Source organism: Giraffa tippelskirchi, chromosome 5 (genome assembly GCF_054371585.1).
Source record: "Giraffa tippelskirchi isolate mGirTip1 chromosome 5, T2T-mGirTip1v1.2.pri, whole genome shotgun sequence".
NCBI lineage: Eukaryota > Metazoa > Chordata > Mammalia > Artiodactyla > Giraffidae > Giraffa > Giraffa tippelskirchi.
This window is the reverse complement of record NC_137279.1, coordinates 158,937,761-158,953,746: the sequence shown is the minus strand read 5'-3', so window position 1 is coordinate 158,953,746 and position 15,986 is coordinate 158,937,761. Positions and strand designations below refer to the sequence as shown.

Genomic DNA, 15,986 nt, shown 5'->3' with positions numbered 1-15,986 from the left:
AATGTAACATTATCACGTTTACTTTTTTAAAGATTGATTTCTTTATTAAATGTCCACAGATTATTTTAATGAACTATAATTTTTAAAAATCCTCTTAAAATTGGAAGTTTGGTTCTTGATTTAGTAGTTTCTACTTTCTTTGTGCAATATGTAAAGAAAACTGGCCTGTCCAAACCCATTTCACACACAAGGATCCTAAAGTTTGCATAGGATGAATGAGTCACCTCAGATTATACAACTGGATAATATAGTAGCAGAGGCAGCTTGCAGCTTAGAGAACATTTTTTTTCCTTCCTGTAATATTTACAGAGCTCCTACTTCACACCAGACACTGCGGCCAACTGTGGGGAGCAGAATACAAACCCCGGCTCTCTCTCCTGGAGCCTGGGTTCTGGGCTTGGTTTGCTGTGCTGTGTTTAGTCGCTCAGTCATGTCCAACTCTTTGTGACCCCATGGGCTGTAGCCTGCCAGGCTCTTCTGTCCATGGGGATTCTCTAGGCAAGAATACTGGAGTGGGTTGCCATGCCCTCCTCTGGGGGTCTTCCCAACCCAGGGATTGAACCCAGGTCTCCTGCATTGCAGGCAGATTCTTTACTATCTGAGCCACCAGAGAAGCTCAAGAATACTGGAGTGGGCAGCTTATCCCTTCTCCAGAGGATCTTCCCAACCCAGGAATCAAACCAGGGTCAGCTGAGCTACCAGGGAAGCCCTGGGCTTGGTTTGGGTCATGATAATAAACAAGTGAAAAATAACCTGAGAAGATAGCTATAAATTGTAAAAGTGATGCAAGGTAGTGATTGTAAGAAGTGATGATGATTTAAGAAGCATAAACAGGATGATGAAAGCAAGTGCAGATGGGAAAGAGTTGGCCTGTGGGGGAATGGAAGTTGTTTGTTTTGGAGCATCCAGGTCAAACTAAATGAGCAGTAGGATGTTTTTGGGTGAGGAAGACGAGGTAGGTACTCCGGGGCCCTGAGATCCGCACTGATAAGCCTGGGCTTTATTCTCAGTGCCAGGTAACACTAGTGGAACATTCTAAGCAGGTTAGTATCATGCTCTGAGATCAAGGCTGTAGGTTTTTCCTCTATCTTGTTAGCTTTCTGATTAGGAAAATCATGTTTCATGATTATTGCTGGTGTTTCTAATTGTTTTTATCTGTCTTTAGTTGGTCACTCTGGTAACCACTTCATAGCTGGAAGGAATTGTTTTAAGGGATGTAGATTCACGAAGCATATCCCTTTGTGACAGGCCAGTGTTAATAGAGAAGACTTTCTTTTGAGGTGGATGGAGTTGTAGGGAGAGAGAGAGGTGAAAGCACTTTATAGTGGTTTGAGCATTAGCTGAACTGCTTCTAGGAATCTGTTAATCATGACACAAGAACAGTTTTCCCGCATCTGGGGAGACTTGCACTTTTAGGGATGGCTTTCTTGGCAAGTGTTTACTATTAAGATAATCACAGAGCTATGAGAGAGAAGCATTATGCTTATGCCACTGACCTTTCTGCTGGCCATCAATTGTAATACAAAGTGAGCATTAGTAATTAGTGATATCCCTGGTGTGGGCAACAGAAAGACCAGGCCCTGTTCTCTGGCTTTGACAAGACAGACTGACAAATTTCACTTTGTTTCCTTCCTAAATTACTCTCTCGGAGCCAGAGGGCATTAAGATGTGAGTTTGCTCCTCACTCTGAGCAAGTAGAATTGTGAAGGCAGTGGAATGTACTGGGCCCCCACTCAGCCACGAGGTGTAGTGCTTTGCTTTAAAGACATTTCTCTAGAATAACTCTATTAGTTAGCATCTATTTCCTCTTTTCTGTTTTTAGTATGTGGAAACTGTGTGTCAGGTAGGTGAAGTGACTTGCCTAGGATCATACACAGCTTTTGCTCTTCAGTCATGTCCAACTGGGGTCTTTGTGACCCCATGGACTGCAGTATGCCAGGCTTCACTGTCCTTCACCATCCCTTGGAGCTTCCTCAAACTCATGTCCATCAGTCAGTGATGCCATCCAACTATTTCATCCTCTGTCATCCCCTTCTCTTCCCGTGTTCAATCTTTCCCAGCATCAGGGTCTTTTCCAATGAATTGGCTCTTCATGTTAGGTGGCCAAAGTATTGCAGCTTCAGCATTAGTCCTTCTAATGAATATTCAGGACTGATTTCCTTTAGGATTGACTGGTTTGATCTCCTTACAGTCCAAGGGACTCTCAAGAGTCTTTTCCAACCCCACAGTTTGAAAGCATCGGTTCTTTGGGACTCGGCTTTCTTTATGGTCCAACTCTCACATCCATACACGACTATTGGAAAAACCATAGCTTTGACGAGATGGACCTTTGTCAGCAAAGTAATATCTCTTCTTTTTAATATGCTGTCTAGATTTGTCATAGCTTTTCTTCCAAGGAGAAAACATCTTTTAATTTCATGGCTACAGTGACCATCTGCAGTGATTTTGGAGCCCAAGAAAATAAAGTCACTGTTTCCATTGTTTCCCCATGTATTTGCCACGAAGTGATGGGACCAGATGCCATGATCTTAGTTTTTTGAATGTTGAGTTTTAAGCCAGCTAGTAAGTGGCAAAATTTAGAAAACAAATCAGGAGTTATCTGGCTCCTGAATCTGTGCCATTCTTTATGCTTTTCCTTTTGAGTAGATAATATATGAACAAGACATAAAATCCTAAAGTTTCAGAAGCAAGTACTGCAAAATATGTTTCCCACCCATCCCAGTCCCCTTGTTCTCCCCAGAGGCAACCAGCCACTGTTACCAATTCTTAAGTATGTATTTTGTATTCTTAAGTATATAATTTTCTGCTTTTTGAGTGAATAACATAAGATACAGAATCAAATAACTGTAGAGACAGTGGTTATCTAGTAGGGCAGGTGGCCTATCAGAAACATCAGAGGAGCTTTTTCAAAATAGGCATGCCCTTTTTTGTTTCTCTTGACTAATATTCTGATTTTTTAGGTTTGGGGTGAGGTCTCTAAAGGGAATTGTTATTCCTTCCTTGCCTCACTTCTTTGAGAATTATTATTCAGGTTTTGCTAGGATGCCTTATGTGTACAATTGACCCTTGAACAACATGGGTGTGAACTGCATGGGTGCACTTATACGCAGAATTTTTTAACAGTACATACTATAGTACTATGGGCTTCCCGGGTGGTGCTAGTAGTGAAGAACCCACCTGCCCATATAGGAGATGTAAGAGACACGGGTTTGAGCTCTGGGTCGGGAAGATTTTTTGGAGCAGAACTTGGCAACCCACTCCAATATTCTTGCCTGAAGAATCACATGGACAGAGGAGTCTGGCAGGCTACAGCCCATCAGGTCATAAAGAGTAGGACACGACTGAGTGACTAAAGAACAACACTACAGTACTATACCATCCTCAGATGTGGAGGAACCTCAGATATGGAGGGCTGACTATAAGTTATACCCAGATTTTCAATTGTGTAGAGAGTCACTGCCTCTAACCCTGAATTATAAATGGTCAGCTGTATTCAAGGAGGGAGGGGTTACTTCCTCAAGACAGATGAAGGAGGCTTATGTGAGGATGAACTATACTCTCAAGAATGAGTTTAGAGAAATAAGAACAGTGGATATTCAAGGTGGATGAAATACTGTGAGCAAAGGTAGAGAGAAACAGCCATAAGGACAGAGTGTTAGGTTAGGTGTCAAAAGCTCAAATATCTCTTGGGCCAGACAGGTAAATGCTATCTAAAATGAAAGATGGCAGCTGATGCTTGACCTCAGTGTTAGGTAGCTGAAGAGATCTTCAATATATTTCTCTATGGAAGGTATGTAATGTTTATTTTTTGAACATTCAGAATTAAAATTTTAATTTTTTTTAGTCCACGCCGTGTGGCTTGTGGCATCTTAGTTCCGTGACCAGGGATTGAATATGGGTCCTTGGCAGTGAAAGCACAGAGTCTTAACCACTGGACCGCCAGGGAATTCCCCAGAATTAAAATTTTAGGCAGATGAGAGAAACTAATATAAATCAAGCTCTACTAGGTTGACTGTCTTGTACAACCTCACTTTGGAGGCCATTATCCTGTGTTTCATCATTAGTTTAAAAGTTGTAGCCACATTCTTAGAAAGTTTGTTTTTATTTGGGGTAAATTTACCAACTCTTTCTACCTAATCTTTAAACATAAATGGTTATGTAATATCTCCAATGAAAGAGAGAGAGAGAGAGAGAGTGTGTGTGTGTGTGTGTGTATAAGAACTAATCATAGGATCCTTTCTGTTCTATTTTAAGTTCAACTTTTTTGGAAGCCTCCTCCCCATACCACTGACATAGCTATTCCTCTTCAGAAGATTTTTTTTTTTAACCCTAGAGCAACATTTATATTCCCACTTGAGTACTTTGATATCTTGTTTGAGGGACAAGATAAAACGAATGAACTGCAGCTTGTTTCCTGACTGTTCTCCCCACTCATAGGTTGAAGGCCTCTAGCTTTCTTGATCTCATTTGATCTTCATCATTTTAGCGTCAACAGTAAATCACCCAATGGTCACACTTTCCTTGGATCCATTTCCTTGTATCCTTTACCTGTCATATCAGGATCATGAACATCCTGCTGCTCAATTAACTTTGTCAAGTTAAGTAGGACCCCTTGCGAAGCACATTGAGTTAGCAGCAAAAAGCAAAACCTACTTTGTGTATGAAGGCGTCAATCATCTGTTGACACCCACTCCTGTCATTTTAGCACTTTCTGCTCTCAAAATTCCAAAAGGGTGGACTACTGAAAGAGACAGATGAAATGGTTGATTTGTTTAGTTGCTAAATGCAGCTGGGACAAGTAATTAAATAGTCCTGCTCCCACAGAGACACCTGGAGCCACGTAATATGAAGTCTCAGAAACCCAGCTGTACTCAGATTTAGATTTAGAACTAATATTAGGTAGGCATCTTTTAGATTGACAGCTTTTGTAAACATCATTTCTGGTTTATCTGTTCAGTATGATTGAAGGTGGAGCATATGTGTTTCATGCAAGCTTCTAGGGAGCGTGTGGTATTTAAAGATATCTAGGGGAGTAGCCCGGAGAAGGCAATGGCACCCCACTCCAGTACTCTTGCCTGGAAAATCCCATGGACGGAGGAGCCTGGTATGCTACAGTCCATGGGGTCGCTAAGAGTCGGACACGACTGAGCGACTTCACTTTCACTTTTCCCTTTCATGCACTGGAGAAAGAAATGGCAACCCACTCCAGTATTCTTGCCTGGAGAATCCTAGGGATGGCGGAGCCTGGTGAGCTGCCGTCTATGGGGTCGCACAGAGTCGAACACGACTGAAGCGACTTAGCATAGCATAGCATAGCATAGGGGAGTATCCTAGAGGGCACAGCTCTGCATCTGGTGGGCAGGGGATTCCTTGGGTAGGCTTCTGCTGCTCTGTGGTGTTCCAGCCTGTTCCTGACATCAGCTGTTCCATGGATAAGGGAAATAGAGCAGGTTTAGTAAGGGGCTTGGAGGGGAGCCTGGATCAGTCCCTCCTTAATCCTTCTACTTTTTTATGGGGGCATGCTATTATACAAGCAGCAAAGATCTCTCTGTGCAGAAATGTCTGTTTTAATTTGGGTACTTATTTATATGTAGGAATTACCACCACTGTCTACCCTGTTGCTCAAACCAAAAATTTAGCAATTACCTTTTCCACTTACCTCCCACAAGCAATCTACCAGCAGGTTCTTTGTAGGGCTGACTCATTCTTATCCTTCAAGTCACACTTTACATGTCCCCATCTGTGTGAAACCTACTCTGACCAACTTTTCAAAACAGCCATCACGGTTGTGTCTAATGTCCTGACCCCGATTAGCTCTTTCATAGCACTTAGTACAGTAATTTGGGGTTTATATTTCACTTGTTTATTGGTGCATTGTTTACTGACTTATTTTGTTTTGCTTGAGTCTGCGTGCTCTCTTGCTTGTTTATATTATCTGTCTTCTACACTAGATGTTAGTACCATAGGGTAGAGACTGTGGGATCTTCCCAGAGCAGGGATTGAACTGGTGTTCCCTGCATTATGAGGTGGATTCTTAATCACTGGACCACCAAGGAAGCTCCACTACATTTATTTTTTAATATTTGTTTATTTGTTTAATTGTTAAATAAAAAATCAATTCATTTATTATTTATTTATAAATTTATTTTTTAATTTATAAAATTGTTAAATAAATTTACTTACTAGTGTATTTTTAATATTACTTTATTTGTTTAATTATTTGTATAATTATGTTTATTTTTTATTTTTTTAAATTTATTTATTTTAATTGGAGGCTAATTACTTTACAATATGGTAGTGGTTTTGCCATACATTGACATGAATCAGCCGTGGGTGTACATGTGTTCCCCGTCCTGAGCCCCTCTCCCGCCTTCCTCCCCATCCCATCCCTCTGGGTCATCCCAGTGCACTAGCCCTGAGCACCCTGTCTCATGCATCGAACCTGGGCTGGCGATATGTTTCACATATGATAATATACATGTTCCAATGCTATTCTTTCAAATCATCCCACCCTCGCCTTCTCCCACAGAGTCCAAAAGACTGTTCTATACATCTGTGTCTCTTTTGCTGTCTCACATATAAGGTTATCATTACCATCTTTCTAAATTCCATATATATATATATATATATATATATAATAATGGCTGTCATCAACAACTGGCTTGCAGAATTCCTGAAAATGGAACAATCTTCTCTTGCAAGCAGACTTCAGCAAACCTTTGGGGATGACCTACAGGGACCCACCAGCCGCTCTCTGCTCTAGTGTTTGGCTCATAAGGAAGCAAGGAAGAGAGCTGGCAGAGATGGGTGGGTAAACTGCTATTACAGAACATTTCAGAGCTTTTATTCACCTTTCATTGCTAAAGGCAAGGACCCTAATATCTGCTAGCTTGATAGTAAAAGATTGGGTATGATGACAAAACAGAATGAGATAGCAGCAGTCAGAAATGAAGAAATCACAGAGAAGGAACAAGAATAAAAACAATCTTACTCTCACACTGCTAGAACAGCTTGTTGCCAGAGATGACTAGATCCTGAGGTGCTTGGTCAAGAGCACTTAATTTTCAGAAAATTAGCCCAAGGCCAGGAGTTCCTCATGCCTGAATTAAGCCATTACGGCCATAGTCAGCTGGCTTCATTGCCACTTCACATTTGTCTATGTGTCTATAGTGGAATGGAAATGAGCCCCAGGTGGTGCGTGAAGCAAGGTCTGTGGAACTCTGGGGACTCAGAGCAGATGACTAAGGGGAGATGACAAGCTCCAGGATAAATCCTCACAGAGAAAAGGAAATATGAGGGAAAGAGCCATGTCTTGAGAGCATTGCCACCTTGTGTAGGGTTTTCTCCTCAGCAAATACACCATTAGAGATGGGTCTGGTATTTTAGGTAAATGGACTATTGATATAGGAAGTATAAATCATAATTAGTACCATTTATCATATTTGAGTTTATACAGCCAAAGTGAGAAATCATTAGCTCCAGTTTTGAAAGTGAAGGGCATGGAGTTTGGTGAATGCCCTTGACCTTTACAGCCAACAACACTAAGACACTCATTTTCTTACCTTCCAAGAGTAGAATAGTGATTGCCTTCTTTATTTCATGCCCATGCCTCCCCCACATCAGAAAGTATTCTAACTTAAACTGGTGAGATGGAAAAAGACCCTTGAAAGAGGTACCATCTTTCATGAATTAGTTCAAATAACATGTTATGAGCCCATCTTCAGATGCCTGGTACTATTCTAGGGCCTAAGGTTATCGAGAGGAAAGATACCCTCAAGCAGGGGGGCAGTTAAGAAAATAGGAATTTTAAACACAGTGTGTTGTGAACTGTGATGGAGATGTATACAGGGTGGTCTTATAGCCACCCTTATATCACCTCCATCTGGAGGTGAATTAACTCAGGTATCAGGAAGGGCTTCATGGAAGTGATACTGCTTTTGGTATTGAAGTGTGAATGTAACTTAAGTTATGTATAAAAAGGAGGGATGAGAAGCCCCGCAGAAAAGTGAAACACAGAATACATTCTGGGACCAATTGGAAGTTTGGAGTGCCAGAGCTTAGAATTGGAAACTTTGTGCGTCTGTCTCTATTCCCAGGGAATCTGAAAGGGAAAGAGTGAGAACAAGATGACAAATGGCTTCATATTTCACTTGAGGCTAGTTTTCCAGTTATTGTCTCTTTGGGAATTTTCGTGATCTGATTCAGGGGGTGGGGCTATCATGTCAAAGTGACATTTGATGGAGGATTACCAGCCAGATGTGTCCATGTCATGTTTATATTACTGATCTATGTTTTGGTGCAGCTGCTGCCCATTCACACTCTGAGGCTTGGCATGGAAGTGGATTCCTTTGATGGGCACCATTATATCTCTTCGATTGCTCCAGGTGGTCCTCTTGATACCCTGAACCTCCTACAGCCAGAGGATGAACTTCTTGAGGTAAAATTTTTGAGGGGAAAAAAGATACAGGGCAAGAATTTTTAAGCTGTAGGAAAATGTGTTCTCACCAGAAATCCACTGAGTTATATCACCAATGCCAATATGATGTGAGCTACTAGAAACTGAAAAATACTTGTTGACTATCCATGGGGTTGCAGAGAGTCAGACATGACTGGGTGACTGAACAACAACAAATTCTTAACAAAACTGTACTGTATACTTGAAAGTGGCTGAAATAGTAGATAAGTATTCTTACCACACACACACACAGACACACACACAGTATGGAAACTATGTGAGGTGATAGATATATTAATTGGCCTCATTGTGGTAATGATTTCACAATATATTTATCAAGTCATTTACATTGTATGCCTTAAACTTGTGCATGTTATATGTCAATTATATCTAGATAAAGCTGGAAAAAATAAAGATGAAGAAAAATACTAACAACTTTATGTAGTGATAAGAGAAGCAGATGATATACTTTCAGTTCATTATCTCTATCCTTTGGGACTCCTGAGATGTTCTTTTTTTGAGTGCTTATTTACATGATTCAGGAAGAACCTAATGTCCCACTTCAGTTTGACAGCATAATTTTTTTTTTCAAAATTCTTTTTTTAATACTCTAATCCCTGATCCTTGTTTGAAACATGTACTTGTATTTATTTGCAGGTTTTGATGATTATTTCTAGTAAGAATTAGAGCTGGATAACCTCCAGCTAATATGTTACTGACTGGCTTTCAAATGGTCTCTTTGGGACTCCCTCCCCGCAAGATGGCAGCCTCTGGTGGGCTTACTTGGGCTTCTGAACCTCTCTTCAGTTGGAGCAATTCTAGAGCACTTATGCTTTGACATGACTCCTTGAGAGATTTTATTAGATTGAAAAGTTCCATCACCAACACAGCAGACAAATCCAAGCCACAGCCCTTAATTTTATAGATAAGAAAACAAGGCATTGATTTCCCCCAACTTTACCCACTGATAGGATTATGACTTTAGTTCATCTTTTGTAACTCCCATTTCACTGATTTTTCAATACATCACACTACTTTCAGAGGGTCTAAAAAAATGTGGGCAATAGTCAAACTTAGAGAAGGCTGTGTAGAAAAGGGTTCTTCCAAGTGTTAGATCCACAAGAAATCCTAGGTTGGGTGTAATAGAATCAACCTAGTTGTCTTGGCCAAGATTAGATCTCATGGGCCTGGAAGTAGAGATTTCTTTCTAAAATTATATTTGTTTAAAGTGAGGTGGCAAGGATAGCAAATAGGTTTCTTGTTGGATTTTTTTTTTAAAGTAGTGTTCAGTCACCTGGAGGCATAGTTGAGAATTTCGAGTTGAATTTTAAGGTCGGAGAGAAAGGTACTATGGCTATTGGCAAATTTGTTCATAAGCAGAGGAGGCCAGGTGTTGGGATCCTGTTTTAAGGTGTAATAAATGGCTTATTTTTTATAAGTGTTTAAGAAATAATATTGGGATGCTTAATGTGAATTAATGCCCTAGACTTTATCATTTATGGGAAGTTGGTGCTGAATCATGTCTTTCTCTTCTGCACAGTATATGGCCTAATTTTACGGTATCACACCTGATAATCTGCAATTGGAGGCCATTTGGAAGACATTTCCATGATATGTAGTTATGAGTTATTGAGAAATGGGATATATTTATTTGGGAGATACGGAAATATAAGTAAAAACCAGTTTAGTTTACATTTTTCATGGTAAATGTGCATAACATAAAATGTATCATTTAAGGCATTTTTAGCTTACAACTCAGTTGCAGTAAGTATAAGTCATTACTAGTACATGGTAGGTATAAAGAAATGTTGGCTGGATCTGAGTAAAGAATGTGTGGGTGATCCCAGCCATCAACTGAGTCCTCTGTGCCTTAGCTGAGATTGGAATTCCAAGGGCCTTCTGCCTTGCAATAGAATATGATGTAACAAGGTAGCATGAAACTGGTTGGATTCTTAAGTATAGATTTCTGGTGAAGGAACTTGGAATAGGGGAAGAAGCACAGATTTGGAAGTCAAAAGAGCTGCTTTTGGTTCTGAATTTGCCACAGCTGAACCACATGTCCTAGCATGTCCCTTTTTTTTTTTTTGAGAATCATTTTCTTCATCAATAAATGCCTACTTCACTCTCTGTGAGGATTTAATGAAATACCATCCATGTAAAGATAATGCTTTATACATTATCTCACTGTGAGGTACTGGCAACATCACCACCATGTAAAGTTATAAGCAATCTTTATGGGATAGGATTGAATGAAGTAGTGGGACAATACTAGTACAGTATTATATACTCTGCGGATGAATATGTGTGTGTGTGTTTTCTAGCCCCAAATCCTGAATAACTGAGACTTGACAGTACTTAAGAGGGTTTCAAGAGTCTAGAAAAACATTGTAAACTCTAAAATAAAAATTGACTTCTTCTGAGCAACCAAATATAGAAATTAAAAAGTCCCTTAAATTTTAGCCAAATAAACTCCTGAACTGTGTGTATGTGTGTGTGCGTGCGTGTGTGTGTGCGCGCATTTTATATACTGCTTAGAGCTTAAAACCAGGAACACAAATATGCTCAGGGTTAGGACATTGTGCCAAGTCTCAGCCCAGAGCAGCTATTTACAGTGGCCATAAATCCCCTTAGATAGGAGTTGCTAATGGAAAATGTGACCAATCCCTTTAGTGCTAGAGAGTGATGAAGAGGACTACCAGGCATTGCTATAATAATTGGAGACAATTCAAATGAATAAATAATGAGCTAAATAAATATTTAAGTGTACTCCAAGATAAAAACCTGAAAAGTGATTTTCTAATTTATTGAAGTAGTATGAAGCACAAACTAAAATACTTGTGCATGGGTAGAATTCCTGCTTTGGTTATATCCACTTGCTTTATTTTCAGTATGAATTACTCCCTATTTGGTTCATTTTAGAACTTTCTATGCTTGTGGTACTGGTTGGCACCATGGAAATGGTGTGAACAGTGACATGTATCTCCCTCCCTGTTTTTGTGTGAAGATTGACTTGCAGTTTTTCCAGGAAAAAAACCTTTCATCTGATAACTTGCTCTCCTCTGGACCCCTTCCTCAGTCATGAAGTCCTGGGAGACTTCTTAGGACTAGTTCCCTGAAGCACATGTGGACCTCTTTACTATGTGGTGATTTCTTTGTAAATAATTAAGAGGCAGGGAGATTATGTCTGGTTTGATGGCTAAGTGCTGGGTATGTTATAGGCGAGAATAGTTCCAAGGGATGAAGGACTGGGCTCAAACCACTGTTGATGGGGTACTTCTAACAAACCACTGTGCTCGTATTCTCTGAGCAATGATAGATTTTGTGGAAAGGTTCTCCCAGGAAAGTCAGCCCTGTCAGTTATCTGGACATTAGCACTGCGCCTGTCAGAAATTAAGACCAGACCAGAAATACCTTTAAAACTTAATAATGCTGCTGAACCCTCCCAGGAAGGTAGGAGTTATATGTGAAAAGATTATTTGTTGCCTGGATTGTGTTCATACCTTAGCTTTTTAGGAGTGGCAGATGGATGAGAGAGCTCCTGGAGCTAAAGCTATATGTATGAAAAATTAGAATAAACTTATTTTTATTAGTTTATTGTAATAAACTAATTAGAATAAACTAATGTTTATAAATCATCTTTAGTGCAAATAATTGTTACTATGCACTAAATTTATGAAATTGAAATAATCTTTGGTGATAAGCATTAATTATTAATAATGAACTGTTGATTATTGTTTTGTTGTTTTAAACATGTGGGACCCTGTGTATAATAATCTGAAAATCTGACACACGTCTTACACTTGATGGCTGTGTAAGAGCAGAGTGTGTAAGAATAAATATGAGGCAAAGTTATATGTATTTCTTTTCTATAGAGGTGATTTTCTAGGATATTAAGAGTTTATGGAATGTGAAAGAAAATTGTGAGCTGATGCTAAATCTTGACAGCTGAGTATCCTAGATTTTGTTACCTACACATTGTAAGTTGAACAGTTTGTAACAGCCTTAAAAATCAGTGTTAATATCTCTATCGATAGGCTTACTAAATGAAAAAGCAAAAGGAAGCAGTCTCAAGAAGGCTGTAATTGGTGTTTAGTGTGTTTAAGGAGAGATGGGGAATAAATGAGAGAATACTTTGGGATATAGGAAGGAGAAAACAGGGAGGTGTGAAAAATTAGGCAAATCAAATTCCCAGTAATAGTTGTACTCTGAGCACATTTTATACTTTATTCACCAGACTCAGTAAAACCTTAACCTTCATTTTTATCAACTTTAGGGATTTCTGGTTTGTTTTTTTTTATTGTTACTACTAAAATGATTACATTTAGGCCCTTTTGTTTATAGGGAAAAGAAAGTGATATCCTATTTTCATTTTGATAGATTCATGTAAGCAAGAGGTTTTGTTTTTTTTTTCAGTTGGGACCTCCTCAATTCTGACTTATCCCTTGACTTTCTAGGTCAATGGCGTGCAGCTCTATGGGAAATCTCGCCGAGAAGCAGTCTCCTTTCTTAAAGAAGTGCCACCCCCCTTTACCTTGGTTTGTTGTCGACGGTTGTTTGACGATGAAGCCTCTGTAGATGAACCAAGGACCACTGAAGTCTCCCTTCCTGAAGTGAAGGTACTGAATGGATACACGTACTGTGATTCTCAGGTCCTGTCATCAAAGGTGCCCCGAGAATGTATTGAGATATGAAGGAGGAGGGAAAAACCTCCTACCTCTCTTACTTGACAACAGTATCTCTCAAAGACAACAATGTATAGCTTTTCAGATGGTTACTTTCCTTTAATGTCATTTCTTTTACTTGAAAGATTGGTGACATTAATGTGCATGCTCTTTGATTTTAGAAAACCCCTTTTTAGTAACTGCCTGAACTCGTTACTTTTGGCTCCCAGTTCTACTCAGTTTATCTTAATAAGTTTAAGATGTTGGTAAGTGTTGAATATCTAATGGACTTCCCTTTTTCAGAGCTTTAAAAACATGAAGATCTATGACCAATTTTGAAGTGAGTCTAAAAATTGCTGTAAAAGCCTTTTTAAGGTCAGAGAATAAAATAACACTTTCTGTGCCTCTGGAAGTCTTTTTTTAAAGAGCATTGTAATTATGAAAACAGTTTTAAGCACAGGCTTTGCCATCTCATGTTATTTGTAGCTTTATCTTTTATGTCACCTTTCCCCTTTCCGGACTCTTTTAGGTTATGATTCATTAACACCAGTTTAGATGCCCAGGGCTGGCCCTTTTACTCACCTACCATCTGATTTTCAAAATACGTAGACTCTAATGCTGCCTCTACCTCTTAATGATTTTGAAGCCTTAAGCAAATAGTTTGACTTTCTATTGATCTCCTTCCTCTGAAAACAAGGGTGCTTATTATACGTACCTCATCAATGGTGAGAGAAGGAATTGAAGTAATGTGTGCAAAGTTCTTAGTGCAATGTCTTGCATAAGGACAGTGCTCACTGAAAATTAGTGATGGCTGTTCTCAACTCCTCCTGCCCACCTGTCTTTGTTTTGTGATTTCCTAAACTACAAGACCCTGGAGAAGGAAATGACAACCCACTCCAGTATTCTTGCCTGGAGAATCCCGTGGACAGAGGAGCCAGGCAGGCTACAGTCCCTGGGGTCGCAAGAGTCGAACACGACTTAGCGACTAAACCACCACCACCACCAGAATACAAGAGTTAGTACTGTCCTGTAGTCACAGATACTTTAATGTATGTTAAGTTTGTTTTTATGGCTCCTGTGGGCAGAGATCAAATCTTAAAATTATTTTGTATCTCTTGGTGTTTTTATTCTTTACTGGGCATATAAGAAATGTTTAGTAAATCATTGATTGTTGATGATAATTTTTTTTAATGTTTATCTTGGTATTCATATTTCAAGAAAGGGACTCAAATACCACACTTTGTGATTTTTGCAGTCTTTACTAAAATTAAATGTGGGCAATAGCTTACCTCAAAAGGTTGATAAAAATGCCGTTAATCTAATCTTACGGTGTGTGTAAATCACCAACTCAGTTTGCTGACTCTGTGCTCCCATCTGTCATGCTTTACCACAATGGGTAAACAACAGCTTTGAATTATGCTGAATGTCAACCTTTCTGGCCATTAGTTGATTGCTTTCTATTCTGTAAATACAGTAGTTATGCAGAATTGATTGTATCAAAGTGATATATATATCAGGTTGGCATATAATATCTACTTTTGGTGCCTTGAAATTTCTATAAACTTCGGTTTTAAAATTACATGTGGTTTCTTAAAATCCTGGCTCTCTTTTCCATCTGTCTCTTTCTCATTTATCTCAATACAATCTTAGGTTCTTAAACCCTATCTGGTTAGGCAGCTCAGCCAAAATTCTAATGCTCATTAATCAGTGAAGGTATTAAATGCCCCAGTAAAACATCAATCATATTGTATTAACCATTGTGACTTTACTTTTTATTGGAAAGTATAGTTTTCTTTTTAAATGTATCATTTTCTCACATCAGACTAATATGAACAGAAGTTTATTGATCCAAAATGTTCCCCCTTATTTCAAGTTCAGTAATTCAGGAACCAAAAAATTGTTCCCATATTTAGATTCAATCTACCATGTCCTTCAGGGACAGTTTGAGATCTGGTCCAGCCCTAATTTTAAAATGTTTTTGTATTAGCTATGATGCCTTACTCTTCTGTAATAGAGGGGTGCCATGACCACCAGCTTTGATTCTGTTATATGGATTTTCTTACACTGGTCACTCAAAATTATATTTGTAGGAATGATATACTTACATTTTATTTACTAAGATCATTCAAAGTTTTTAGAAGTAGACTTCTTAAAGACTTATAGCTTTATTTAGAAAGAGTGTTAAGGGACCGCCACTCAAAGATAGATTATCGATTCATTATGTATTGAACAAGCATTTATTGAGTGTCTACTATGAGCCATGCAATATTTTGTGTTGAGGGGATGACCATGGTAAACTCTATGATAGCCCACATCAGTGTAGCCTAGAAGCCAGGCATTTTGTTAATTGCCAAGGCCACAAAGAAAAAGAAGATAATTCTTGAGCCTTAATTAGAAGTTTAGACTATTTGGAAAAGATAAATCACATGAAAATAATGTGTGTGTGTGTGCTCAGTCACTCAGTCGTGTCTGACTCTTTGCGACCCCATGAACTGCAGCCCCAGCCAGGCTCCTCTGTCCATGGGATTCTCCAGGCAAGAATACTGGAGTGGGTTGCCATTCCCTTCTCCAAGGGATCTTCCTGACCCAGGGATTGAACCTGCATCCTGCATCGGCAGGCAGATTCTTTACCAATGCGCCACCTGGGAGGCATGAAAATAATACAATGCTATAAATAGTATAAAAGCAAAAGATTGGAGCAGCTATTCCGCCTAGTCAAGTCATTGATACTCTATCATTTAGCTTCCTAGAATTCTATATGGCAGTGACTCTCCCTGAAAGGAGGGAGCTTGAAATAGCGGGGTGTGGGAGTGTGAAGTCAGGGAAAGTAACCAAGGGTCTGTGTACTGGACAGTTGTGCAGGCCTACTT

At 39.3% G+C, this 15,986-nt stretch overlaps 1 protein-coding gene across 5 annotated transcripts in view; it reads left to right on the top strand.

The window, feature by feature from the left end:
• PATJ (PATJ crumbs cell polarity complex component) overlaps nucleotides 1–15,986 on the top strand; it is a 359,039-nt gene that overhangs the window by 57,807 nt on the left and 285,246 nt on the right. For all 5 annotated transcript variants that reach the window (XM_081486637.1, XM_081486635.1, XM_081486634.1 and 2 more), the window contains exons 15-16: nucleotides 8,303–8,437; nucleotides 12,910–13,071. In XM_081486637.1, coding sequence (XP_081342763.1) covers nucleotides 8,303–8,437; nucleotides 12,910–13,071 — 297 coding nt within the window. The remainder of the gene's footprint in view (nucleotides 1–8,302; nucleotides 8,438–12,909; nucleotides 13,072–15,986) is intronic.